The sequence below is a fragment of the Microtus ochrogaster genome, chromosome 1 (genome assembly GCF_000317375.1).
Source record: "Microtus ochrogaster isolate Prairie Vole_2 chromosome 1, MicOch1.0, whole genome shotgun sequence".
NCBI classification, from domain to species: domain Eukaryota; kingdom Metazoa; phylum Chordata; class Mammalia; order Rodentia; family Cricetidae; genus Microtus; species Microtus ochrogaster.
The window spans coordinates 39,482,344-39,510,054 of NC_022009.1; the positions used below are offsets into that span (position 1 = coordinate 39,482,344).

Below are 27,711 nucleotides of genomic sequence, written 5' to 3' on the forward strand. Positions count from 1 at the left end.
ACACACACACACACACACACACACACACACACACCTCATCTTTGGAATGAGGCAGGTGGGGGTGGTAAATGAAATAAATGCAGATATATCACAGAGAACACTCAGATTCAACCACAGAACAGTTCATGGTGGGGGGGGGAGTGGGATAGTGGGCTTAGCAAACCACTAACAGGACTAGCCAAGGCCCATGAATCCAGAAGAGAAAAAGAGGGACAGAGGGCAAGTCCAGCTATTCCAGGAGTTAGTGAACACATCTCTCCCCTGGGGCTCCCGAGTTCTCACCAGGATATCAAGATCAGAATACCCAGGTAGGAGAGTGGGCTAAAGAAAGAGGGCTGAGGACCAGACTGTACTCTGGAATTTAGCTCTGAAAATCCAGAACCAAAAAGACTCCTTTCTCCCCAAGATAGTTAGGGTTGTAGATGGTTATAGACTCACCATGTCCTCAGCAGGGTCTCTGACTCAGAGTGGGTAGCCCTAAGAAGGATCCCCAAGGCAGATCAGGTGCTGGTTGGGGGTTCGGGGAGTGAGTTTGCCTAAGGTGGCTTCTCACTTCTCTATTGGCAGAGAACAGGGGGAGGCCAAAGGTACAGGATCCAAAACAGGTCTCCAGCCCTGCCCTTACCAGCACACACTGTGTGCCTACTATGTGTTGAGAACCCAGAGTAATGTCTTTGTTCTCTGAACTCTGTGCGTAGGAGATGAGCTAGGTGCCTTCATTTCCCATGTATGAATGAACTCGATGTTGAACCCAAGGGATGGAGGCTGGCAATGCCCACCCTGAGGACTCAAGAGGAGGATGGTGAAGCACTTACTGAGTAGAATCGGCTGAGGCCAGCTGGAGGGTCACGGTGTAGCACTGACTGTCCCTCATAGTCTTTCCCTGGAGACTTATAAGCTGATTTCAGGGGCGGGGAGGGTGTAGGGACACTCAGTCCCAATGCATACAGAGATGCTTCAGGCTGGAGAAGAGCCTGGGGCTGATTGTGGAGGCTGGCCAGGGGACTGTGTCGTGTACTCTGTAACCTGAGGGCTTGGCCACCTTTCCAGAGATTGGCTTAGTGCGGTGCAACCAGAAAGTGGGGAGAGAGGTAGTGCCAGGGCCACCGTAGATCAGAGTAGGCGATAGGTACACACTGTGGCCGACTGGACAGGAGAGAAGAGATTTCAAAAAAAGTGACTTCTATTATCAGATTGTTGGAACAAAGGACCCGAAATAATTAACTTTCCAGGGATTCTATGCTGGGTAAAGAGAAAGGCTGAAACCCTGCTGCCAGCCACAGCAGGGACTGCCTCCCCAGAAGAGATCTAGCACAGTTCTGATAACTTTGACTGACAGTCTATTTCCTGGTGTGTGCTGTCTAGTGTCTTTCTCAGAGTTCTATTGCTGTGAAGAGACATCCTGAGAGCAGAAACTCCTTAATTGGGGATGACTTACAGTTTCAGAGGTTTAGTTCACTATCATGGCAGGGAGTGTGGCAGCTGGAGAGGTAGCCGAGAGTTCTACATCTGGACCCACAGCAACAGGAAAACAGCCATTGGGTATGGCTTGGGTTTTTTAAACCTCAAAGCCTGTCCACAAGTGGCACACTTCTTCCAACACAGCCACACTTCTTAATCCTTCTCAGGTAGTGCCACTCCCTGGCGACCAAGAATTTCCCCCTAAGAACCTTTATAGGTGTTTCCTATTCAGACATATATCTTCTATAGAATTTTAATATTGCCATGGAAAATGCCACAAGCAAATGGGACCTTCCCCCCCCCCTTGGTTTCACTAAACTGTATTAAGATGCTTCTCTTTGTCAGTTGCTCCCAAGAAGCAGGGACCATGACTCTAAGTGTCCCATCTAACAACAGTAACAGAGCCCAGCACAAGGGATCCCATAACTCACTGATCCCCTGGCTGGAAAAAAGGTAGATTCTGGTTCTGGATCCCTCCTCTCAAGAGAAGCCTGTTTTTCCTTACTTTATCTTGAATAAAATTTGATTTTCAAGGTAATTTGAGTGAGAATGGCTCCCACAGGAACATAGATTTGAATGCTCGGTTCCCAGTTGGTGAAACTGTTTGGGAAGGTTAGGAGGTGTGCCCTCATTGGAGGAGATGTGCTGAAGCCATTGCAGCGCTCTCTCTCTCTCTCTCTCTCTCTCTCTCTCTCTCTCTCTCTCTCACTTGTAGATCAGATGTCAGCTCTCAGCTACTGGTCCAGTGCCATGCATGCATGCGCACCTGCTGTTATGCTTACCAGGATGCTCTTGGCGTTGCCTTCTGAATCTGTAAGTGAGCCCACAATTAAATGCTTTCTTTTACAGGTTGCCTTGGTTCTGGTGTTTTGTCGTGGCAATGGAAAGGGACTTAAGAACTTTGTAAAGCCCCTGTTTTCCCCTTTTAGTTCTTTAAGTCATCTGAGAAAATGACCCTATGCCCGCACCCTGAGTAACATCAGGATAGGCTCGATATTTTTCATGGTTTGACAGATCATAGCAGAGAGCTCCTGGACACCCTTGTCTCTCTGTTCTCAAATGTTCCCACAGAACCTTAAATGGCTCCATAAATACCAACTCATACCAACCTTCCCCAGCAGGCATTGACAGGTACCAACCTTGGGCGACAGATGCCCAGAGGATCCAACAGAACTCCAATCTTGCTCAAAAGAGCTGCCATTCACCCCAGGAGTCCAACAAAATGGATGCAGCTCAGGAGAACTCTGACAACAGTCTCCAAACTGGTTCAAAAAGAATTCACATTGCTCAAAGGAGCCTTCAAACTGAAGGAAGGCAAAGTCCAAGGTGCCCGTAGTGGGAAGAAATTTCCTGAGGGTCAAAATTTCTTGAAAGTCTAAAACAAAGCATAAATCCTTATTTCTCAGATCTACCTGGTGGAAAAGCTGCTGAAGTTGAGAAAAATTCCCAGGATATGAGGTCACTTCCTGCGTGGCACTTTCCAGCCTTCCCTCTCTACCTGGGGAAAACTTGCTGTGAGTGGCTGACATCCAACATTAGTCTTTTCTCCTGATTGGAGTGCCAACATCATTATCAGAGTCCTTAGCTTTAGAGTTGGGACCCTGACAATCCTAACAAGCTAGGCATGGCAGTTCATCCTCAGTAGGTCAAGTAAACAGATGGGTCTTAGTGAAAAGCAGAGACTTATTCCCAATGGAAAAGGGAACAGAGACCTAGAAAGAATCTCCCTGGCCCCTGTCCATCATCAGGGTCCTGCAGTGAGGATGTGGTTAAGCAGAGAAGCCTAGGCCAACTTGTCTCAGCTCCCCTCCTATAGGGTAAAAGGATAACTTCTCAGAATTGTAGGAAATCTCCTTCTGAAAGACCGGTTGCCTCGTCCCTCACCCAGCTATCCCCAGGGAAGATGTGGCTTTCTTATTCTCCTGGCAGGGAATTCTGGGATACTTAGTTTCCTGGGTCCATTGCCTCAAAAGTTTGTGTTTCTTCTGACCACAAAAGAGAGAGACCCAAGTTTCCCTTTGGAATAATTTCTTTCCTGTTGGGATGAGGACAGGCCTGACTGAGTGGATTAAAATCTGCTCAAGCCAGGAGGTGGTGGTGCACGCCTTTAATCCCAGCACTCAGAAGGCAGATGCAGGCGGATCTCTGTGAGTTCGAGACCAGCCTGGTCTGCAAGAGCTAGTTCCAGGACAGGCTCCAAAACCGCAGAGAAACCCTGTCTCAAAAAACCAAATAAATAAATAATAAAATAAATAAAATAAAATCTGCTCAAGTAGAGGTTATTACTTGATAGTGCCTGCTCTGTGCCTACAGGGTGAAGGGTTTAGTGTTTTGTCTGTCTTTGTTTTCTGCCTGTGTGATCAGGAAGGCTCAGGAGTGGCCCCTTAGCCACCATTCCAAAAGGTCTGTTAATTAGGGCTTCTGATGCTGTGATAAAACACCATGACCCAAAGTATCAGGAACCTCTGAGTGCCAGCCTCAGTGTCCCCTCAGGGTTCAGAAGACTCACAGCAAGCATGGGACCTAGAAGGAACTGAAGGCAAAAATGAAGTCTCCACTACATATTTTTCTGCATCAGTTTCTTTATTCTTTTCCTGCTGTTCTCCTCTGTTCTGGAAAGTTTCCAGTTTATATACACACAAAACAGAGGCAATTCTCTGAGCTTGGACATCCCTTTATCTTTGAAGGTTCCTGACTGCATGTCCTGCCAAATGGAAGAGAGTTGCAGAGAGGTGGCTTCTAATGTGTCTCAGGGAAGAGAATGGAGATATTGCTGTGGAAACCAAATTTTCTTGCTATGTGACTAAATTCTCTTGTTGGAAGTTTCATAAGGTGGGGAAAGCCATTCAGTAAGCAAAAGAACGAGGCAGGCTTTTAAATGACCACAGTCCTTGTGGGACAAATAGATCCAGTTATGAAGCCTGGCCCAGTATATATTCTATATATCAGAACTATATAGCTAAATGAAAAGTCATTTGCCTGACCACCCGCAGATACATGTGCCCATAAGATGAACACACAATCATGAGATTGCATCTACACATCACATGAGATTACACACCACAATGCGGGTATAGGGGAAACACAAAGCTGTTTCAGCAAAAGTGAGCAACAGCTTTCGGAGTCTGCAGCCCTGCAGGCCTTGTCTGGACAGGATTAGTCCTCCATCAGATAACCACACCCCTGGTGGGTCGACATCGGAGCCCTGGTTGCTACCTACCTTTTACAGACACAGAAGCACCTTGCGGAGGAATGGCCTTGCTCAACTTCTAACTCCACACCACAGTTCATCACTGGGGGAAGTCAGGGCAGGGATCTGGAGGCAGAGTGATGGAGAGGGTACCGTTTGCTGGCTTACGCCACATGACTTGCTCAGCTTGCACCCACGGTGGTCATTAACCAAGAAAATAATCTACAGACATGCCCACAGATTATTTTCTCAATTAAGATCTCTCAGCACTCAGACCAGGCCCAGTCCCTTCATGGTGACAGACACCAATCTGCCTTCCTAGATTAGCATTCCCAAAGCTTGTCCCATCACCAACTTTTCTAACTCCTAATTTCCCATCTGTGATAAAAATGAAGACGCCTGCCTGGCTTCCCATTTGGAGACATATTGTTCTGGAAAGACCGTCAACTGGAAAGGGTTGTAAAAGCAGGGAAGCTAAGGTAGAGGGCCCTGCATGCTCAGGAGGAGTTCATTGGACTCTTAGCCTTATTTGTTGAAGTCTGAGCAGGAATGAGGGTAGCTCATGGCAGACTAGAGAGGCAGGAAAAACCACGTACTCCACCCAGGGAAGAACCAAGAGTCAGGAAGGACCCCCCCTCCTCCTCTACTTCCTCTCCCCCTGCTCCTCCTCCCTCTTCTCCCTCCTTTCCTCCCCTCCTCTTCATCATCTGTCTTGCCCAATTCTCCCACCCTCTTTCCCTCCATATCTTCTTTCTCCATCCTCCTTCTATGATTTCTATTTGAGAAGTGTCGGGGGGTGGGGGTGCTCCATCTTCTTGAAACTTATGACATATGACATAGATACCATTGGAAAGTGTCTAGATCACATCCCTGCAGTGCACATGGATCACAGCTGCAGATCTCCCTCCTGGCTGGAGTCTGTGCACAGGTGTGCAGTAGCACCCACCTCAGAAACAGCTGCTCAAGTCTGCACATCTCAAGACACTGTGCCCATCTTCCAGATCAGGCCCTGACCTCGCTGTGCCCACCCAATCTGATGACTTCGCTGCTTCTCCACAGGTCCTGGTCCCAGAGAGGGGGGCGCTCTCTGCCTGGCTCCTCCTCTGACTATTTCCTTCTCCTGGGATTTATTTTCAGGTGGGGCCTCTTTGGCTCTCACCCCCAGCCTCTGCACCATTTCCTCAGTGGTGAAGAAGGGCTTTCTTACTCTCAACAAGGATTCTAGTTGTGTGATTGTTGTCATTCCTTGAAGACACAATGTCTCCAAGTGTGAAGAATGAGCCTTTGAAAAGGGAAGGTTAAGTTTCAGGATCTCAAGATGGGAAGCTTGCCGGAGTGGTACCCAAATACTTCATAGAGCAAGAGAAAGTGATGACCCAACAAAGGTAGAAAAGGGATGGCAGCCACTAGGCAGAAATGCTGGCAGCTGCCCGAAGATGGCAGTGGATGGAACTGTTCCTAAAGACTCTGAGGGCACCCCCAAATCTTGACTTGGTCCCAATAATAATTCCTGGACTGTGTCTTGAAAACTGTGGCAGAAAAATTTTCACTCAAAGCCACCAAGTTTGTGTCATCTGGAACAGAACCCAAGGGCTCTGGGGCAGGACCCTCAACATGGCCCCCTCTCCACCACCATCTGCTTGTGTTGGCCCAGCAAGGTGAACAACTGTCCCGTGCCCTCTGCATCCTTGGCTTCAACTCAGTGTACACAGTGAGGGCATGCATGATACAGTGGCATTTGCCCAGAATATCATGATATAGGGACTTCCATGCCTACGCTTGCCAGTGAGGACACTGAGACTGAAGAAGTGGGTGAGGACATCCCACAGTCAAATGGGACTCAGAGCCCGGGTTGTCTGATTTTTCTGCTTGGGGAGGGGTCATGATTAATGAGATCAGCCCTTTGGCTGCCTGTGAGGAATGGCAGAAAGGTATGGGAGCAAGGATGTAAACAGGGCCAATATGGGAGAAGGGAAGACTCAGGGGCACTGTAAAATACCCAGTCCAGCATCTGCTTACTGAACCTCCTGTCTTTGCTGTCTCCCATGCCTATATACATATGTATATGTATATGTATAAATGGCTGTTGTTTTCCCTTTTTACTGTGGCTTGGCCTGCTGTCTTTCCTAGTCATTCAATTCCTTTTCCATGCAGGGATTGAACTCTGCTGTCTCCTAGGTGACCACCCTCAACCCTGTCATAAAAGCTACCCCCCACATTTAGGCAGGAATTCCCATCACAGTTAGCCTAATCTAGGATCTCCCTGATTGACAGGCTCAGAATCACCCCAAGATGGTTCCAGATCCTGTCAAGTTGACCCACACAAAACCAACCACACCTTAGGAACAAAAGCGATCAGATCACTAAATCCTTGCATTCATTCTGAGAGTCCTGGCTGAGGAATAGGCAAAGTGGTGTTGCTTCACTCACTTCTCCAAATTCGGCTTATTCGGTGTGCTTTCTTTGAAATAGCACAATGGAATTGAGATCCATTCTTATCTCTGATCGTACATTAATTCAGTTCCCTCAGTTCTCAGATAACACACGATCAGCACATTGGTTCTGATAGAGTGCCTCTGACTGCTCAGAGCAGAGGTGCCTGGGTAGCTAGGGATCAAGGCACCAACTCCGTGGGACTCAACCTGGCCCTGAACCCTGCACTGCTAACAAAGCCCCTATGGTCGGCCATCCTCAGCCTGCCCCTTGTCTGTGTGAGCGTGCATGCGCACAGAGGCCAACATCTGAGGGTGGTCCTCCATTTCTCTCTGTCTTATCTTGTTGACGTGGTCTCTCACTGAATTAGAGCTCACTAATTAAGCCATGCTGGGACCGACAAACCCCGGGGATATCTTCCTAGTGCTGGGGTTATATCACGCCTAGGTTTTATGTGGGTTCTGGGACCACAGGTCCTTACCGTCTTCTGCAGGAAGTGCCTCACTGTCTCCCCAGCCCCTCTCATCGCCCTTCTCAGATCACTGTCATCATTTATAATCTGGTTAGTAGGTGAAGATGTCCTTGAGTGGCATTAGGGACTCCTGGCTGTGCAGTCATCATGGCCTGGATTGTGCTATCGCCACAGGGAACCAGTGGTTGACTATAGATGAGACCGAATCCTTGATTACTTGCCCCACACGGGAGAAGCCAAGAGCTGTGCCATCCTGGTGATGCCTCACTTCTCTCCATTCCTGCCTCTGGATATCTCAATGCAGTTCCTCTGACCGCTCCTCGAGTGACATTGTGACACCGACAGTGTCACTCAGAGGACATCGGCTGCTTGTCCATCCTGCTGTGGCTACTCTTGGCCCTGGCTGGTGTCAGGCGCTGGAGACAAAGTATAAAAAATGGGTGCCTTTGGGTTTCATTCGTGACTGAGTCGATGTGAGAATGCCCGTGTGAAGTAGAGCTTCTAGACCCAGGCTGACTGAGCTATGGCATGCCCCTGCCTCAAGCGGGACAAGACCACCTCTCCACTGCATCGGCACCCAGGCCAACCGGGACGCTGGGCTTCATGGGAGCACTGAAGAGCAGATATTGATAAATTTACAAATGAGAACCCAGAGATACAGAGAAGATGAGAAGCACGCCGCAGGTCACACTGCATCCCCATGTTAGAGTGTGTCTCCTGACCCAGCTGCTTCTGTGTCCTTGCTGGAGAGGGAGCTTGCCTTGGAGAGAGGACCTTTCCCTGAGTCCTGTACCAGGAGCTACCATGTGACCTCCAAGATGGGCCTTGTATAAATAGGAGCAGCTGGCATGAAGTTCTTAATTGTATTCCTGGTAAATCTGTCCCGGACTGTAATAACCATGCTCTGCCTGCAGGGTGCACTGGAGTGCTGGTGGTGGTTGGTTGCCTTTGCTCATTTCCTGGGGCTCTCAAAGCAGAGCTGCTTGCACCCCTACTAGGTTCTGTACTGACTAACACCCAGGGCCTTAGGGCAGCACTCCTGAGCCCCAGCCTTCTGACTTCAGTATGGAATGTGACTGTTCGATGGTTTGACAAACGTCAGTCACTGGTTTTGCAGATTATTAATGAAGTTATGGCTTTGGCCTGAGCTCCTACAATAGGCTCTGTAAAAACAGAATAGGCCAAAATGGCATCCGTTACCACAACTACAAATAACCAGGGTAAAACCGAAGGAAAGATTCCAGGGCCCACCAGTTTCTCCTGAAAACAGGAAATTCCAGTTCGCCTGAATCAGCATAGTCCCCTCCAAATTAGCTAGGATTCCCCCCCACACTTCAGCCCCTCCCCTCCAAGTGTCCCGACAGTAGCCTGATATTAACAGAGCCACATCACACAGGGGTAAGGTCATTACCGTGTCATCCCCAACTGAATCTGCTTTTTTGTCTCCTCACCTAACCCCAGAGCCAAGGGGGTCCCTGCCTGTGAAGGAGCAAACCTGGAACTTCCGGTACCCCCAGCAAATGGAGCAGAGAAGTTAAGGCAGTTGGACCAGCGTGCACTTGGCTATTCTGATGCTCGATGGATGGGGTGTGCGGACAGCGGGCAGTCAGACCTGGGACTAGAAGACCCATATTCTCTCTGGGCTACACAGGACACCACAGTCGCCCTGTTGCACTGCGGATCAGAAAACACTTGAGAGTGCAAATTGGCAGGAGGTAGGAGCTGCACTGTTTCCTCTGAGGTTGGCATTGCAGGCAGAAGTCCTGGCATGTTTCCCAGGGGATGGAGAGACTAGATCTGTGTGTAGCCAGCAGTGGACTGAGGGACAAGGGTTTGGAGGGACTGGTGCCATCCAGATAACTGGTTTTGCTACTTACTAGCTACGTGACTTGAGGGGGGGGGCAGTCTCTCAGAACCTCTCTTTTCTCATCTGCAAAGTGGGTGAATGAGAGCACAGCCTATCTGCATTCAGGATTGTGGTGTGGCCATAGGACTATACAAGAAAAAGCTGGGGGTCAGCCAGGGTGTCTGATTTGCTGGGGCTCAGAAAGGCAAACCACAGAGCCGACACCCCAACCTGTTCTCGTGATTTTAGGAAAGTCTCTCCTGAACCAAACCTCTTGCCAGTTCAAATTCAGGTTATCAGTGATGCGGAACAAGGTTCAGAGAAGTTTGCCAACTTCACTCAGGTCACATAGCAAGTACCTTCAGAATACATGTCACCAGACCCTCAGGGTTTGGAGCCTTTCTGGTGATTGACAGTGTTTGTGTCATCAGAAACCATTGAGGAGGTTAGAGTTCCCCTCCCCTCAAGGTGAATATGTCATTTGTTCAGTCAACATTCAAGACCCAATAACAGGCTAAACATTGTGAATATGCAGAGTTGTGACCTTTTATACTTCCGGAAAACTCCATGACTCAACCTGATGCTGTCCTGTCCATTCTCATCCTAGGTCAGCTTAGGGTGGGCAGAGCACCCTCAGAATAGGAGCATCCTGGTAAAGTCAGATAACAGGTCCATTCTGCCTCAGCCAATGGACTTCTGGCTGTTGCGGTCATCAGGGACTGTCTGGTCTGGTGACTGGAGCGGTTCTCAAGACCAACTTCTGCCTCAGCTCTGGAGATGTGACCATCCCTAGAAGGCCACAGGTGGACAGAGAAGAAGAGAACTGGGGCAGAGATACCATAGAGAGTCAGGCAGAAGTCACCATGGAGAACCCTGGGGTCCATAAGAGGTATGCTCTGCTCTGTCCCATGGCCTAGGAGCCCTGTGATGGCCCCTGCAGAGCTGTCCACAGACCCTGGTCCTGTGACTGAGGATGAAGATGGGAGACATGGAGTAAGTAGAATCAGGCCAGGGAGGCCTACGTATGTGAGATGGAGACAGAGGCTGAGACCTGGAGGTGTCCACCCTGTTCACAGGGGAGGAGCTGCCTCCAGGAAAAGTGTGAGCCCCTGTCCCACACACCTGAGCAGGGAAGAAACCACAGGAGTGGGCCGAGGTTCTGTCCTAGCTCGTTGGAAGAAGGGTTCTGTTGTGTAATTATCTTCTGGAGGGAGGAAGGAGGAAGGGGACTCACACATGACAGGAAGTAGAAAACAAGACTCAGGAAGCCTATAAAAGTTATGAGGGGATTTATAAGCTCCTCCCGGGCCTACAAGCCCCTCTCCGACCATATGGAGACAATAAACAATAGTTGGGGAAAGGAAGCTCTTCTGTGGAGTTGCCTGCAAGTTGTACAGGGAAATGCTGCTAGCCCGAGCTGTCACTCATGCTGGGGGCAGGCTTTTCAGTGCTGTGCTGCCCTTGGGTCATCTGTGCTCAGTAAATTACCCCAAGAAACTCATTGCTTCACCACACTAGACTTGGGTGCAGGGATGTCATTAGTACCCTGTCCAGAGTGATTAGGTGTTTGTTCACATATCCCGAGGAATAGACTTATATCAGTCACCACCAACAATCTCCTCTATCCCTTTTCAGGAAATTCCAGGTGAAATGGAGGGGCTGGTCATGTAGAGGTAACACAGTGGAATGACAGGGGCTTGTGGTCCTGCCTTCATGGAACCTAGAGATGCTGAAGCTGACAGCCTGGTCCTGAGCTGGCAGCCCTGGGAGACTGACAGGGTCACCGTGGGGTGTGGTCCCATTGGCAGTGTGGCGAGACTCCAGCCCAGGACATAGGACAAAAGGAGATAGCTCAGTAGGGATCATGGGCACTTGGTGAACCCCGGGTTTTTTGAGCATGAGCCATGTGGTCCCCTCTGGATTTCCAGAGATGACAGATGTTTCAGAGAGTAAATGGTTCCAGGACCAGAGTCCGTGGTCTCAGCCATGGTCCCCTGCCCACAACCTATTTGTATGGATGGAGGGGACACCAAGACACCCTGTGACCTCAAGTCTGCAACAAACCAGGCATAAAGAGATACAAAAACCACAGAGTCAAGGATTTGCAGAAGCCCTCAGGCATGGGCCAGGCCAGCATGTGTTTAATGCCTTTGGTGAGGGGACCCAATCCAGAAAGGAGGACATGAGAGCGGTGATTATTGTGTGGGGTCCACCACTTTTCCCACGAAGAGGGGGCTCTGGGTCAGGCTATCATATATTATGACAAGGAAAGGGCTGTTAAAGTTCACCTCAGGGGGCACAGACATGGGGATGGCTTCCAAAACTGTGGCTCCCGTAGCTTCTGTCCCTGTCTCATCGATGCTCAGCACCGCCTTATGCACAGCCTGCGGAGAGAGAAGCAAAGGCGGGTCACAGGTGGCGTGATGGCCACTCCTGGCTGGAGCGAGATCTTGTGTGGGACTCACCCAGGGAGGACATCACTAGCGAATGTGTCTCCCCCCATGTCTCCTAGTCCTCCCCAAGTCCCCTTTCATGGTGATGGCCTGAGCCCTCTCCTTGTCTCTTAGTCTTTGCCTGCCTTGGTCCACTTCCCTCCATTCTTCCTTCCTGATTCCATCTCTCATGGCCTTGGGTGCAGCTCACAGCTTCCCAAGGAAAGGACCTTCATGTCCCCTGTGCAAGTGTTCCCTTCCAGTGAGCATGCTGTGACAGGGGTTCTGGAGATGATCTTTAACATCCAGATTCTCCATAATGTTCTGCCCATTCTGAACCGCCTTTCATTTCTCTGAACCAGTACCCTGTTTGGTTGAACTTAAAATTCAAAACTGGCAGCTCACTAGTTAGCTCTAAGTGCCTGAACACTCTCTGAGGTCACCAGGCCTAAGTTTCTATGTGAGTATACATAAACTGAGCCCAAGCACTCAGATTCCCTGGAAACCAAGGGTTGGGCGGTCACCTCAGGGAAGGCCCATAAATCCACCCACCCTGCCAGCTGACATCTGACCACCACATCCGGTCCAGGTGAATCCTGAGTCTTCAGGAAGAGCTCAGCCCAGACTCTGAGTACCTTCCTTCTTCCCCAGCCGTGAGTCTGAGCTCCCCCCACACCCTATGCTGCCCTACACACCTCCATAACAAGATGACCTCACCTTGTTGAGTTTCAGGGCAACATCCTCTGTGACCCCAGAGAGGTCAGCCTCGTTGCTGAAGACCTGGGTGATGCCCAGGGAACTCAAGGCTGTCTTCAAGTTATAGGTTCCAGAGATGGACAGTTTGGGGAAGTGAAGATTGGCTGACCTGGGGGGTCAGGAAGGAGTTCAAGTTAAAGGAGTTTCTTGGGACCTCTGGGCTCTGGTGAGACCTGCCCTGTGGTGGAATTGTTTCTGGCTGATTCTCCCAGGGAACACGTCACTACCCACTGCAGGACGAGAAAGCTTCTTGATGTGCTTTTCTTTGACATGGTCCCCATCTAGCATAAGATAATGAGATCAACCAGACTGGCTCTTGGAAGCCCCTAGGGGTCACCTCCTCTGAGAATTCAGGCAGATTCAGGGTATTCACATGGAACTATGTTTCACTATGTATACCCTGTGGTGTTTGGTCAATCCCTCCTCTCGAGCCAAGGATACCCTTGGATCTGATTATCAGGGGAACTAGGGCCTTGTAGCAGAGTTGACATTCCCTACCCTCCCAGGACTGAAGGCTCAACTCTCAACTTCCATAGGTCAAGAGGCAATCCCAATAGGGTCTTACTGGCTCTCAGGATATGCCACCTATTCTGGACCCAGCAGTGTCTGGTCTTCTGTACTTTGATGGGTATTAAGCCAAAGAAGAGGCCAGGCCAAGCAGCAGAGAGGCCACCTCTACCCACTCCTAACCTCAGGCCTGAAGCTCATCCAACAGGCAGCAGAGCCTGGGTTCTCAGAAGCAAACTCTAGGACTACCTAGTTCTGGAGATCTAGAAGCTGCCCTGAGGAGCGGCAGAAGAACAGAACCTTTGGTAAAGCCGCCCGGAGATCTCTATTGCTGTTCATTCAGGCTCTCCTGCGTTCTGTAAACTTCCCACCCCAACCTCTATCTTCATCTTTGCCCAAGATTTGAGACCAGTCTCAGTTCTTAGTTAATGCATAATGTATGCTAGTACTGCTGATGCTCCAGCCCTGGGGCTCTGGGTTAGAATATCCCATGTCCTCTGGGGATGGAAGCCCCTCCAAAGCAGGGGCAGGGCTGTCTCATCAGGGGCCTTGTCCCTCCCCAGACTCTACCTGGCACTATCTGAGCTGAAGGCTATTTTAGCCCAAGATTATGCACTTAGCTGTGGCCCTGGCATTGAGTCCACCCTCTGCAAGCACCTTGTGACCTTTAGGTCAGGACACTCAGGGGAAAGTCTGTCCGGGGAGTCACCTTGTATGCCTGTGCGCCAGGAACTTGCCAATGAGTTCCTTGGTAAGAGTTTTCTCCAGATGCTGCATCTGCCCATCATCAGGCAGGATGAAGATGGCAGTGGCGTTGCCCAGGTAATCCATCAGCAGGATCCAGCTGGACAGGGTACTGCAGTGATGCACGTCAAACATGCCCAGGCGGTTCATCATGGGCACCTTCACCGTGGTGGACTTATCCACGTGGAAGTCAGCTTCCTCAGTGTGCTGTGCGTCAAAGGGCTTCTTCCACTTTCCTGCAGGGGGTAGGGCAGGGAGAAGGAAGAGAGCTTAGTAAGGTGGTGGCCCAGGCCTTGGCTTTCCATGTGACCAGCGGACACTACCAGCCTTCCAGGGACTTTGGTGAGGGTAACTCAGACCTAGAGGAGGACTCGCGCTTTACAGATTACAGAAGCTGACAGCTACCATCCCCGTTGTGCCTAGAAAGCATTTTGAATAAGTATTAGATGTTCATGGAAAGGTGACTTGGGGTAATCTTGACAGCAATTCCATTTGCCAGCTTCTTATCATGGGTGACGCACTTGTTGGGAACTGTGAGTTCAGTTATCACTCAGAACAAATGTCCTTTGGGTTCAGTGCAAAAAGCCATCTGCTGTGTAAGACCACCATCATTGATCACCGGAGTGAGCAGGGGCCCCAGAGACCCACCAACAAGGACATCAGAATGGGTAAGAGTCTCAGAGACACATCTACAAGGCCATCAGGGTGAGCAAGGCTCTCAGGGACCCATCACCAAAGCTGTCAGAGTGGGCAAGGCTCTCAGGGATCCACTGTCAAGGCCCTCAGAAGTGGAAGGGCATCAGGAGCCTTGGCCCCATCTTCTTATCGGATGGGAAGAGGTAAAGGGGTTGAGGAGGGGTTGGCACTTGCCCTTGCGACAGAAAAGCCAGGACTTGAGCTATGCTGGCTGTGACCTGATATTCTGCTCCATAAGACTCTGCCTAAGGACAAGGCAGCTATGAAGGGCAGAGAGACTCCTGGCTTTGACTCCCAGACCCTGCTCAGATGGTTTCTCTGGGATACAGATGCTCACTGTAGACCCCCGACCTAATCACGTCCAGGCTGAAGGCCATGCCTAGGGTCAAGGATAGTTAATCATGTGTTTCCTTCCAAACAATCCCTGTGTACACTAGTCACCAATCCCTTTATCACCTCACAGCAGCTTTGTAGCTAGTCATGTGGACAGTCATACCCCAAACACATAAAATGACTTGTCCAACATCAAAACTAAAAGATAGTAGAGGCAAAATTCAATCCCATGTTTCCAGAGTTCATACTCAAAGTATGTTCTATGGAACAGTGTTCTCCATAACACCTGATACCCTTGGTTCTGAGGCTGGGGAAGGATTGCCTATTCTAAGACTTCTTTATAGGGGTCTTCAGTGAGCATGAACACAATAAGGTCTCTGATCAGCCCCCTTCAAGGAAGCTGGTGGATTTGATCATTGACAATTCCCAAACTTAGTGATGATTTAGAATATGACAGAGCTTACCCACCAGCGAGTAAGGAAAGTGTTGAGACAGAGTGACGCAGCCCTGAGTGAGAACTCAGAAACTGGCCCTTGAGAATATGTGTGGAGACACCCAGAACCAGCTCAAGCTGCTTGTGCCCTCTTACCTTTAAAGAAAATGTAGTTCACCAGGGCGAGAACTGTGTCCTTGTCAAGGTCCTTCACTAAATCAACTATCTTTCCTTGGGTTCCCTTCTCCACAAAACCATTGATCACTTTCTTGGCCTCTTCTGAGTCTGTGAAGTCGACAGGGAAGGGTTCTGAGTGGTAATTGTTCTTGACTTCTTCCAGGAACTTCTCCGTCAGCTTCAGACTTTTTTGGACAAACAGGCCATTGCCTGTGGTCAGCTGAAGCTCATTGTCTGGCTTGTTGAGGGTCTGGAGGAGGTGATGGTAGCCCTTGTGAATCTCAGCCTCGCCTATTTCTGTGAGGTTGAATTCCAGGCCTTCTAGAATCTGGGTGTGAGTGACACCCTTGGACCCTAGGGAGAGCATGGCGAAGGCCGTGGTGATGCTCACAGGAGAGAAGAAGATGTTGGTGGTATTGGACTGATGGGCCAACTCCCGGTACAGACTGAAGGCAAAGTCTGCCAAATTTGGAGCAATCTTACGGCAGGCTGCATGCTCCTGCTCCTGCTCCTGCTGGGAGGCCTCTGCCTTCTGGGCATCCTCAGCCAGGAAGCTGGGGGCTAGGCAGCACAGGCCTGCCAGCAGCAGGATGCCCCTTGATAGGGAGGATGTCATTTTTCTGTAAGACACAGAAAGAGATGCAAGCTGAGAGGGAGTCGGGGCTGTGGTGACTCCCGTCAGCTACAACTTGGCACAATGCAAAAGTAACCAGGGCCTAATAATAGCTGCTGCATGCCAGCCTAGATCAAGCACTGTTCCAAATTGCTATCATTGAAGTAAAACTGTTAAAAGAAAATTGGAGACAGTTCTGTTCTTGTTATGTAAGTGCGAGAAGAGGGTGTCTAGAACCCACAGGATATGTGGGCACAGAAGCCATCTGCAGTCTCAACACAGGGGCGGGGCGTGGGGGGCAGAGACAAGCTGACTGATTTGCTAACCAGGATCTCTGAGCTCTTGGAGCAGTGAGAGACACTGCCTCCATAAGCAAAGTGGAGAGTGGTTGAGGAGATCATCCGACATCAATGTGAGTTTCCCACATGCACACATTTCCACATACATGTAAGCACATACACACATGCTCACACCTCACACACAAGCATGTGTGAAAACAAAGAGCAAGAACAGACCGAATGCTCTCCATCTGTCCAGTGCTTTCCTGAGCCCTCATGTGTATGAACTCCCAGGATCTTGTGGGAAGACCATTGCTCCCCTTCAGGTCCCTGGTAAGGGAGATATTAAGACCACATTCAAAGTCAACAAATAATGCAACAGGTCTAAGCCACACACAATGAGTGGTCTGGTTCCTGGCCCGTGCTCTCTTCAGCTCAAATCCCACCTGCAATGATTTTGAGTCACAAGCCCCAGCCCCATTTTACAAGGAAGAAACCAAGGCTCAGGGTGAGGAATGGACTTGTCAGGAATTACAAGGAGAGCAGGGGATGACCCAGACTACAGTCACTGGAAACTAGAAAAACCCATGGACGGTTTCCAGAATCCAGGTGTGGGTGTCACCTCTGGTCCCCAGAGAGACCATGTTGAAGGTGTGGTGATTGTCATAAGGAGAAGAGATGAATGTTGGTAGCCAGGAACCTGGGCACACGGGAAGTTTAAGGCTGTAAAGAAACAACCCAGGTGGGCCAGAGAGAGGGTTCAGCAGTTAAGAGCACTTGGTCGTCCAGTGGAGGGCCTGGGTTCGATTCGCAGGCAGATTACAACATCTGTTACTAGTTTCAGGGTCTCTGGTGCCTTCCTCTCAGGCACCAGAAGCACACACACAGTGTACTTACATACATGCAGGCAGAACACTCATACACATAAGACAAAAATAAATCTCTAGAGAAGGAGGGGGCACACAGGGGCTGTCTCCACTCAGTGCCCACAAGAAAGCTCAGTATCTAGTGGCTTTCCCTGAAAGAGGGACCATCACCACTCTGCATCTCCAGCCCCATGTTGGGTTGACCTTCCCTCTGCCATCTTGCCACCACTCCTGTCTCGGTTCTGGAAGAGCAGAAGTTACTGCCTCTGCTTTAGTTATGGAAGGGATATGTGTGTGGTAGAGGGGAAGACCCATCCCTGACAACCCTGAGTTCTAACCCAGGTTCTGACACCCAACACCCGGGAAAGCCAGGACAAGTCATTGGATCTCGCTGATCATTGTTTTGCCTGAGGTACAAAATGGGGCTGGGAGAATTCAGTGCACTAAGTGTCACCATTCAAACCTTCCACAGATGAGCTCTCAAAAGGCAGTCTTGGGGACAGAGGGGTGGCAGATGTTGCTAATTCAAATGCTGGAGAAACAGGCAGGCGGGGCAATGTTTTGTGGCAAGGCCTGGCTTACACCAGACAGGACAGCCTCTGTTTGGAGGTGGTCAAAGTCAAGGTTACATCCGCAGTCCCAGCCCTCCCTGTTCCACACAAATCCCCCTCGACTGACGTGCCACAAGCTTCTAGTCTACAGCCTCATGCTCTCTTTATAGACATGGAAACAGAGGCTGTAGCTATAAAGAATGTGTTTGTTATTAGTTCAATAATGAAAAAAAAAGCTTTAAAAAATTTTTGAGATGATTTCATGTGTCCCAGGATAGCCATACTCACTATGTAGCTTAGGATAACCCTGAAAGCCGGATCCTCCTACCTCTACCTCTTGAGCACTGGGATGACAGGTATGTACTGCCATGACCTCTTTGTGTAGCTCTGGGCTTCACGTGTGCTAGGTGAACATTCTACAACCCTAGACCCATAGTTAAAACTATAATCTCAGCTTAATAAAAGGCGCCCTCAAGTCTGAGATCTGCAAACCAAGCTAATGTTGAAGACTGAGTTTTGCCTGCCCTCCACCTGTGAAGGGTCTTTCCAAGTATACAACAAAATGAAGCAGTGACATCTCTCGGCCCACCATGGTGTTTTCTGCTCTTCGGGGTGAGTGATCTGGAGGGCCGGCCACACATTGCATAACACACGTTAATGTTTTCTTAAACCAGGCAGTGTCTTAAGGCTGGGACAGCACTGGATCTAGTTCTGTGTATTTCCATCTCTCTCATGTCTCGGTAGCTTCCTGTTTGGATTTTGGTGAATCCTGTGGAAATTTCCCACCTTCAACAAGAGCAAGAGCTTGGGCCTTCACAGGGTGGGGACAAAACACCAAGTGACCTCAGGCCAGAGGTTGTGGCTTCAAGTTCTGGCGTGACCATCACTGTTCACTAGGCATCTAACAGCATTTGGGAAGCTAGACAGTGCCGCTTCAGAAGTATGAAGTGGGTCTGGGGAGAGTTAAGGGGAGGAGATGCCCTGTGCACAGATGCTGTATTCTATATGTGTGCACATGTGTGTGTGCACATGTGCGCGCGCGCGCGTGCACACACACACACACACACACACACACACACACACACACACACACATATATATATATATATATATATATATATATATATAGAGAGAGAGAGAGAGAGAGAGAGAGAGAGAGGCCAGAGGTCTTCTTCAGGTGGCTCTTCAGGTGTCATGCAACTTTTCTTATGAAACAGTGCCGCTTTGGCCCGAGAGCCTAACGATCCAGCTAGGCTAGCTGGCTAGAAAGCCAGAGATCTGCCTGTGTCCATCTCCCCAGTGCTGGGATTACAAGACCATGCCCCCACACCTGGTTTTGTTACTTGGGTTCTAGGGAGCAAACTTTGGTCTTCATGTTTGTTTGGCAAACATTGTACAGACGGAGCCATTTTTTCATCCCAATACATCAGACTCTAGTTCCAAGGGTCTCTGTCTAGGGAGGGATGAAAGGGGGTGCTCTCCTATTTGGGGGGTTACTGATGAGCTTTAAGGAGGCAAGGCTAGCATTCGGCAGGAGAGATGCCCTGCTAGGGCGAACACACTCTCTTCCATCTTCCCCATGTCCCATCACCTCTTTGATTTCCTCCTCTGATGGTGAAGGGTCTGAGGCCTGGAGAGAACCTGACACAGCATGAGTTCCAGGTTCAGACCTGGAAATGTCAGGAGTGGGTCAAATAGTTGAAAAGTCACTTAAGTGGGAGAGGTTTATTCTGGTCACGGTTTGAGGGGATATGGTACTTCACGGTAGGAAGGCATGCTGGTGGCAGCAGCCTAAAGTGGCTGCTGGCTCACATCTCAGAGGGCGAGGTAAAGGCAGAGGAAGAGAGCTCAGCTCACTTTGTCTTTGATTCCATCTGAGACCCCCTGCCCGTGGGAGGAACCATACACATTTGGGGCAGATTACCACCTCAGTTAATCCTCTTTGAGCAGGCCTTCGGTGCCCCACTACCGCCCTAGGCAATCAAGTTGACAATGGATTCATCACAGGCCCTGACTCTGGTCTCACATGTCCAGTCAGGCGCATTTTAAATTCCAGCCTGTTCCTCCGAAGCTCAGGGTTCTGAGCCTTGCTTTCTCCCTGATCTGTAAGAGGTGACCTATGACCCCCAGGTCAACTGGAAAGGAGGAAGAAGCTTAAGCTCTTCTGGTGTTGGGTCACAAAAGCCAAAAAGCTGGTGATAGCTCCGGTGACATTCTGACTTCAGAGGCTGGGGGGAGTGGCCTTTGGGAGGCAAGAGAAAGGTGATGCCTCCTGGTTTGCTTCATTCTACACCATATCCAGCTAGGAGCAGAAAATGAATGCTCCAGAAAATCAACTGTGGCAGGTTACAACCTGTGGGAGCGCAGCTCCTCCACTTGCTGCCAGTGGCCTTAGGCAAATGATCTCATCTCTTTAAGCCTCAGTTCCTGTTTGCATGGTGGAGAGAAAAGTCCTTTGAAGAAAGGGGTGTGGCAGGAACCAAGACAGGCTTAGGGTACCTACAGGCACTGGAGTCTCCCAAGCCCCTGCACCTGCACATGGGAGCTTGTTCTAAGACCTGGTTAGCAGCCAGAGCCCCCCATGACCAGAGAAGGGCTCCTGCTAGTCAGGTGCCTGTCCATCACCTTCAGGTGCACCGCCTATTAGCAGCCATGCGCTGTGAAAGCAGGAGTATTAGCTGTAGTCCTTATAGATGTGCTCACTAAACAGGCCTTATACCTATCTTATCTAGCCTTTCCGTGTGAGGACCTGATTTTGCAAACTCTGTTTTAAATAAGGGGCTTCATCTTAAGGCCAGATCTCAACTCCAGAAATATGCTACCACAGCAGAATTTGAACAGACACCCTGAAAATGGCCAATTAAGGAATTAGGGAGCATGGTCATAAAATTAAGCAATGTCCAGATATTCTTTGGAGGCATCCTGTCCGTAAACATACCTTGCCAGTTACTAATGGCTCGTTGTTAGGTTTTCGTGCCCCAAACCTGACCAACGGTTTCAGAAACTACCTTCCCCTATGCCCTCCTTACCCAATCCCAAGACTACAGGACATGAACTCCCCTGACTACAGTGTTTCCCCTTTAAAAGTTCTACCCTCCCAGGCCTCCCTGCCACACTTTCCATACCCACCATGCTGGGGTGTTGGAAAGGTGCTGGTTCAAACTTGAGTTTGAATATTTAAAACCCTCATGGAATTTGCATTGGAAATCTAGCTCCGTGAATTCATTTGGGGACCAGAAACTTGGACATAACACCCTCAATGCTTTGTATTCATTCTACTTTGTGAAAAGAAAAACTGAGGTCCAAACAGGCTAATCCACATCCGAAAACCCACAGAACCAGTCGGGAAAAGAGCTAGTGCTTAACCCCATGGGTTAGTTCTAGGACTGAGCCCTTCTCTATGTACAACATTAAAGCCGGAAGACTTGAAACAGATGTCAGAGGTGGCTTGGCTAAATGACAGAATCACTGGTGCTAAAATGGCAAGTCGGAGGCCCGCTCTTATTTTCCATGACCTTACAGCAGCTGCTTAGCCTCTCAGAGAATCAGTTACTGATTGGTTCACAGAGACCAAGGCAGAGATAGTACAAAGAGCCCAGAAGAAACCACTATTCCTGCTCTGGCTATTTCAGTGGAATCATGGGAATCTGGTCACCTTGACCTTGCCCACCTTAGTCTCCAAAACATCACAGGAGTAAACCAACCCCCCACCCCCATCCTCCAAAGGCCAAGGTTGACTGGAGAAAGGGTGAAGGTCTTCTGCCTCACAGAGCAGAGCCATGAAGCTACAGCTACTATCAGGTGCCTGGAGGTTAGTCCAGAAGAAAAGATGTCTCAGTCAGCAAGATCAGGAGTATGCCCCGGTTTGAACACTGTGCTGTGTAAGATTAGCACAAGGTATTCTCCTTTGTGTTTCCCATCTCCTTGTCTGTAAAATGGGGATAAGCACAATAGCCTCCTCTGAGGGGGCCTGTGGAGCTGAAAGCTGAAATCTCTCTCTCTCTCTCTCTCTCTCTCTCTCTCTCTCTCTCTCTCTCTCTCTCTCTCTCACACACACACACACACACACACACACACCTATGATGCAAGGATAGCTCACAGGCCACAATGCCTAGGACAGTCAGGCACCCTGAGGTCTACAGGCTGAGGCCCCAGAATGTGAATTTGGGGTGCAGTTGGAGAGGCCAGCCTGAGAGTCACAGTTCCCACTGTCCCTCTAGTCTTACCTTGCTTATCTGCTGAAGGGGAAGGTCCACACCCCACAACACCCCACAATACAGGAGTGGGAAAGGCCTGAAAAAGCCACACGGGAAAGGCCGGAGAAGGGCAGGTGGTGCCTGCCTCGAAACAGCTGTGGCTGCCCCTTGGCCCCTTCACGTCTTAGGCTCCTATCACCTGAAGGTACTAGCTAGGTACTGGGCAGCTTGGTTCAAGAAGAGACCTTAGGGACTGCTGTTCCCATGGCAACAGGAGGCCTAGGAGCCACAGGTGCGATGAACTTTATCTTCCTTGTATTGCCCTGGTCCCAGATCTGCTGCCTGCCTGGGAAGTGTGGGAACCCAGGGGCCCCTCCAAAACCTCCCCAGGGAAACATATACTCACAACTTGCTGTCCCAGAGCTGGATGGTGACGGAGGCTGAGGAGGCAGAGCCCGTGTTCTAGTCTGTATTTAAACAGTGGGTGCCGAGGGGCCATGGGGGAGTCTGCTAGTGAATATTAACCAAGGTCAGCACAGTTATCGGAGGAGCAAACAGAGAGGGACTAAGTCCATCACCTGGGCCCTGAGCTACCACCCACACTGTCCGGGAACAGAGCTCAGCCCTTTGTTCCCAAATCAAAGGTGTGAGGACATCACCCATGAGCACAGCATCCAGAAGCATCCTGGGAGCATCTGGTGGCCTGAGTCACACAGCTTCTGGGAAGGCACCCATGGCAAGCCTCGCACTCTTCTGGACAATGCTGGGCACTGAACCATCTGCCTACAAATGCCTGGGACTGAAGATCCACTGCCTCCCTGGGGACTCAGTAGGTTGGGAACACACTTGGCAGATGGAGAAACAGGCCCAGAACAGGGATGCTGCTCTAAGTGTGAATATTAAATTCTTATTTTCTTTATAAGAGACTGGAATGTGATAGGCAGGACACTTCCATGACAGGCTGGAGCACAGTGCCCAGCTGACAAGCTAGGGGACAGAGATTAGTTCTGTAAGGAAGAACGCTGCCCCAGACGATTTGCTTTACCTTTCTGCACCAGAGACATTTCTCCCTGTAGGATAGCAGATTGGATGCCAGCCAGTCGGATGCCAGCATGGTTGCTAGGGGTACATGAAGCACCTTGGGTAAAGAGTGCACACAGTCAACTCTTTATCTAAGAAGTCCTTTTCCAGCCTTCCCATCCCCCACCGTGCCCCTCCTGTGAGCTGTGCGCGCTCCCACACTGAAGTTAGTGTGTGGACTTTCCTCCTAGTGGGGGCTATCCTTGGGGGTGGGGAAACTGCAGGGACAGTCTCTTTGCTCTGTGGTGGGGAGGAGGTAGCTCTCGAAGGTTCTGTCCGTGGTTTGAAGGGGTTCAGGGTGGAGGCTATTGGGCTTTCCACTCTGACACTTTTCAAAACCTCCTTCACATCCCACTGACCCTGTGAATGGTGTGGGTGGTGAGTTCACACACGCCCCCACCCCTCCGCCTCACCCCCACCCTGGTGGTCCAGCTTTCCTGGCTCTTGGCAGATCACAGCAGGTGTTAGGTAGATACATGATGCTCATGCATCCATCCTCAGCCACTCTCTAGTTCCCTTGGGCTCCACCTTAGGGTGCCAACCGGATGTTTCACAGGACCCTGCAGTACGTGATGAGCTCAGACCTCAAGCTATCAGACAAATCTTTTCACCTCCCATGCCTCAGTTTCCCCATCTCTAAGATGGGGCTATGACTGCACATAGCTCCTACAAGAACTGTATGCATTGGTTCAAGGGAAGCTCAGAGCTTAGGGCTCAAATCATCCAACTGGCTCTTTCAGCTGATGCCCCTGCCAGTGGGTCTCCTTGATGTCATGGGAGTGGGGTGGATTGCATATTATCTCATTCAGTAACCCCTGTAGATCTGGAGAGTGGGTGGAAGTGTGCCTCCCTCACTGGAAACAGCTCAGCTTCTCCACCCCCATCCTCTTTCGTTCCCTCCCTCCCCCCAAACACCTGTCTTCCCGTCCTTGTATGTAGGAATATTTATTCCACAGTCACCCAGTATCTGGAGAACCAAACTGTGGTTAAGGTGTGACTCCGTCTGCACGTCCCCTCTCTGGGCCTCAGTTTCCCCATCTGTACAATGCCCCTCCCATCTGTTGCACTAGGTGAATGGCAGCCTGTGCAAGTATCCCATTGCTCTCCCCAAACTCAACCCCCTGGGGCAGGCAGCAGCCTGCAGGCAGGTGGGAGGTCCCAGAGCTCTACCTGAGAATCCTGGCCAGGCTCCAATCCCTCTGGTGGCTGCTGTTTCCACTCCTCCTCAGAGTCAAATCCTTGGCTCCCAAGGCTGTGTCGGGAAGCCGGCGTGCTGTGCTAAGCGTGTCTGGTGTCTGCCTGCCAGGCAGGAGGGCAGTTCTGGACAGTAGTGCTAGGTCCGGGAGGGGCGGGAGCTGGGGCAGGAAGGGGCCTCGCCCTGTGCCAGGAGCACATCAGACCAGTCCTTCCTGGCCCAAGCAGTACTGGGAGCCACCTACTGTACTGGCTGTGGCCACACCAGATGACCCAGTGTGGGCTCATCTACACTTGCTTGTAAACGAACTGGTCACCTCTGGAAGAGGAACAGTGGCCCTGGCTTAGAGGATCTTAAAAGGGCTCAGCCCTAGTATCTTGCCAGGTTTTCTGGGACTGTAGCAGCAAAGGGGCCATACCAGTCTTCCATGCCAAGATGAGCCCCTGAGGCTAGAGCAGGGGTGTGTGTTTGTGTGCATGTATGCATGTTTTCATAATCTAAGTATGTCAGGGGGGACAGTGGGCGGGCCAGGCCATCTGAAGTGTAAATGAAGAAGACTACAAAACTAGAGCCTCTGAGGCAAGTGGGGGCTTCAGGAGGAGACCCTACCCCTTGGTCATGAACCCTATGCTCTGTGCCCCTTCTCCTCTGAACCAGTATGTTAGCATGGGCAGAATCCCTGGGGGGACCCCACAGTCACTCTCCAGGCCACAGTGGGGGGAAGTCTTATCCATTGGTTACTTCTAGAACTGTCTTGGCAACATCTAGGCTGTTCGGGAGGTAAAGTGCTTCTGAGAAGATTCTAGGGAAATCCTGCACAGGGTTCTGGCTGGATGCGGGGGCCTTGAGTGTGTGCTGCCGGTGGCTGAGCTCTGAACTTGGAGTCTTCAGCAAAGAGGGGGGTGGGACTCTGCTGGGGGAAGGTGGGTCGGATCTCATCATGGATGTAAGGGAGAGTGATGGCAGACTTAGGAATAGCATTCTGGAATGAATGTGACTTGCCTCAGACAAACACCCCATGGGGACACACACAGACATACACAGAAACTCACACTCACAAACGGACATACACATGCACACAGACACACTGACAGACACACACAGAGGCAGGCAAACACAGACAGACACACTGATACTCCCTCTCCCTCCCACATGCACACAAACACATACACATGAGTACACACAGGCACAAGTACACACACATATATATATATACACACAGAGATGTACACACACACACACATGCACACAGAGGCATGAGCACATGCATAGTTACACGCACAAGCATAAGTGCACATATATACACACACAGGCGCACACACACACAGCGCACGTACATGCATGCGTGTGCTCATGCACCCTCCTAGGTGTCTGCTACAGAGCACTGGTTCCAATCTTGCTCCCAGCTAGATCGTAGACACTTAACCTCTTTGTGCCTCAGTTTCCTCTTCCATGTCACTGGGGCCTTGCGAAAGGATTGCAGGGTCTGAGCAGAGCACCTGCTGTGCATGGCCCCTGGCTAGGGGCAGTGCCCTTTGCCCAGAGCCACCTCATAGTCAAGCATCTGGTTACCCAGAAGGCCTTGGAGCCAGTCCTGGGGGAGCAGAGGGTGCTCATTTCTCTCCCTGAAGACTCAGGTCTTCGTGAGCTTCTTTTCCTAAGCATGTGTGGTGGGCAGAGCATTTGGGATGATTGACAGTAGGCAGATGGAGTGTGTGGAGGTCTTCTCATCTCTCTGAGCCTTTCCTTGTGGTTGTGGTGACAGCTGGAAGGCACAGTGATGGCGAGCATTTCACACAGAAGCCTCTCTGTCGGCAGAGTGCTGGCTGTACCTCATTTAACTGGGGGTCCATGTTTCTCTTCTGGGGAGGAACTGAATCAGCACAGACTCTGTGTCTCCACCGGGCATCTTCCAACATGCCAACCCCTGATATGTATAATACAGACATAATTATATGTAACACACACACACACACACACACACACACACACACACACACACACATATAACCTTCTGGGTCCTTCTGGTAGCTTCCTATGAAGGCACAATTATTCTTTTCTGGAACTCTCTCTCAGCCACTCTCAGCTTCCTGTTTTCATGTCTCATCTTTCCTCAGGTAGAAAAAGAGAGGTTACTCTGTGCATCACAAATAGTGATGCCATTAACCCAAGGAGTGGAGGATGTGACTTTAGTTTCATTTCCTTGTTAAATTAATGAAACTAGAGGCTTTCTGTGTTGATTAATTTTTATAGCAAGTCCTTTTCGTACTTTAACTTTGCTCATTTGAAGTTCTGGATCAAGGGCTGGGGAAATGGCTGAGCCATTAAGAGCCATTAAGAACTACTCTTCCCAGAGGGCCTGGGTTCAATTTCCAGTACCCACATGGTGGCTCACACCACCTGTAACTTCTGTTTCAGGGGATCTGATACCCTCTTCTGGCCCAAGAGGCACCAGGCATGCAAATGGTGCACAAACATCCATGCAGGCAAAATACCCATGCACATAAAATATAACAGTAAGCTCTGGACTTTGTGACTGTTACAGAATTTTTGAGAGAGAGACTAAACCTATCCCAGTTTCCTTTTTGGTGGTTAATTTGCACATTTTGCCCAATAGGAACTCTTGAGGTGACGTGTGTATTTGTCTGTGTGTGTGCATGCAGGGGTGGGGGATTTCTCTTTGACTCCTGCTAACATTTTAGAAGCCTTGTCTTCTGGCAGTGAAGCCAGGCCAAGCCCCATGTGCATTTTCTCCAGACATGATGTCCCTGTGGGAAACAAATAAGGGGTTTGTGCAAGACCTTCAGTGAATCACTGGTGGAGTGGAACATGCAGGACTTGCCTTAGAGGGGCCAAGGGACAGCCAGTAGGTGTTTGGGGTTTGTTATGCACTAACACAAGCTTGGCAACAGGGGCCTCAATTCTTAGAACTTGCCCAACTCCGACCTTGGCTTGTTTTGACTGACCTTGTTGACTTTCTGGTGTTGATCTTGAACATTTCTGTTTGCTCTATTTTACCGGGTCCCTCCCTGCTGTCATTTGACCATGCAGATCCTCAAACAGACTCCAAGATGGGGGGCATCCCTTATTAACTTACGATCGACACTTATCAGGCACTGACTGGCAGGCCTTGTTCTAAAAGGCATGAACTTGCATGGCCCCAGACAGTGGGCACTCTTCCTACATCTTGAGAAAAAAAAATCAGAAATGCATTTAAAATGTGGCTGAGATGTTTTTATTCGGGTGCTGTGCAGTGGAACACATTGGAGGTCATAGAGCGTGGAAGTCGGGCTGCTGTTCCTCAGAGGTCAAGAAGTAAGGAGGTTTGTGGGGTTTTTTTTTTGTTGTTGTTTTTGTTTGTTTGTTTTTATTGAAGGAAAAAAAAAGAAATTCCTGCCTCCTCCCAGCCTCCCATTTCCCTCCTCCTCCTCCCACTCTTCTCCTCCTCCCCC

At 50.1% G+C, this 27,711-nt stretch overlaps 2 protein-coding genes across 3 annotated transcripts in view; both read right to left on the reverse strand.

The window, feature by feature from the left end:
• The window catches only part of LOC101991964 (alpha-1-antiproteinase-like), a 16,148-nt gene extending 8,538 nt beyond the window's left edge, over positions 1 to 7,610 (reverse strand). Inside the window, exon 1 of the mRNA XM_026778669.1 lies at positions 7,566 to 7,610. Within this exon, the coding sequence (XP_026634470.1) occupies positions 7,566 to 7,610 (45 nt within the window). The remainder of the gene's footprint in view (positions 1 to 7,565) is intronic.
• Positions 7,611 to 11,503: 3,893 nt separating this feature from the next.
• Positions 11,504 to 24,379, reverse strand: LOC101989607 (alpha-1-antitrypsin-like). Of its 2 annotated transcripts, none has more exons than XM_005343502.2 (5): positions 24,235 to 24,379; positions 15,460 to 16,100; positions 13,807 to 14,077; positions 12,552 to 12,699; positions 11,504 to 11,786 (listed from the first exon to the last, which is right to left on the reverse strand). In XM_005343502.2, exons 2-5 carry the CDS (start codon positions 16,094 to 16,096, stop codon positions 11,598 to 11,600), a joined length of 1,245 nt encoding a protein of 414 aa, XP_005343559.1. In that variant the 5' UTR covers positions 16,097 to 16,100; positions 24,235 to 24,379; the 3' UTR covers positions 11,504 to 11,597. The 2 variants fall into 2 exon arrangements, with proteins under 2 accessions (XP_005343559.1, XP_005343558.1); XM_005343501.1 differs by lacking the exon at positions 24,235 to 24,379 and adding an exon at positions 22,391 to 22,598.
• Between the last annotated feature and the right edge of the window lie 3,332 nt (positions 24,380 to 27,711).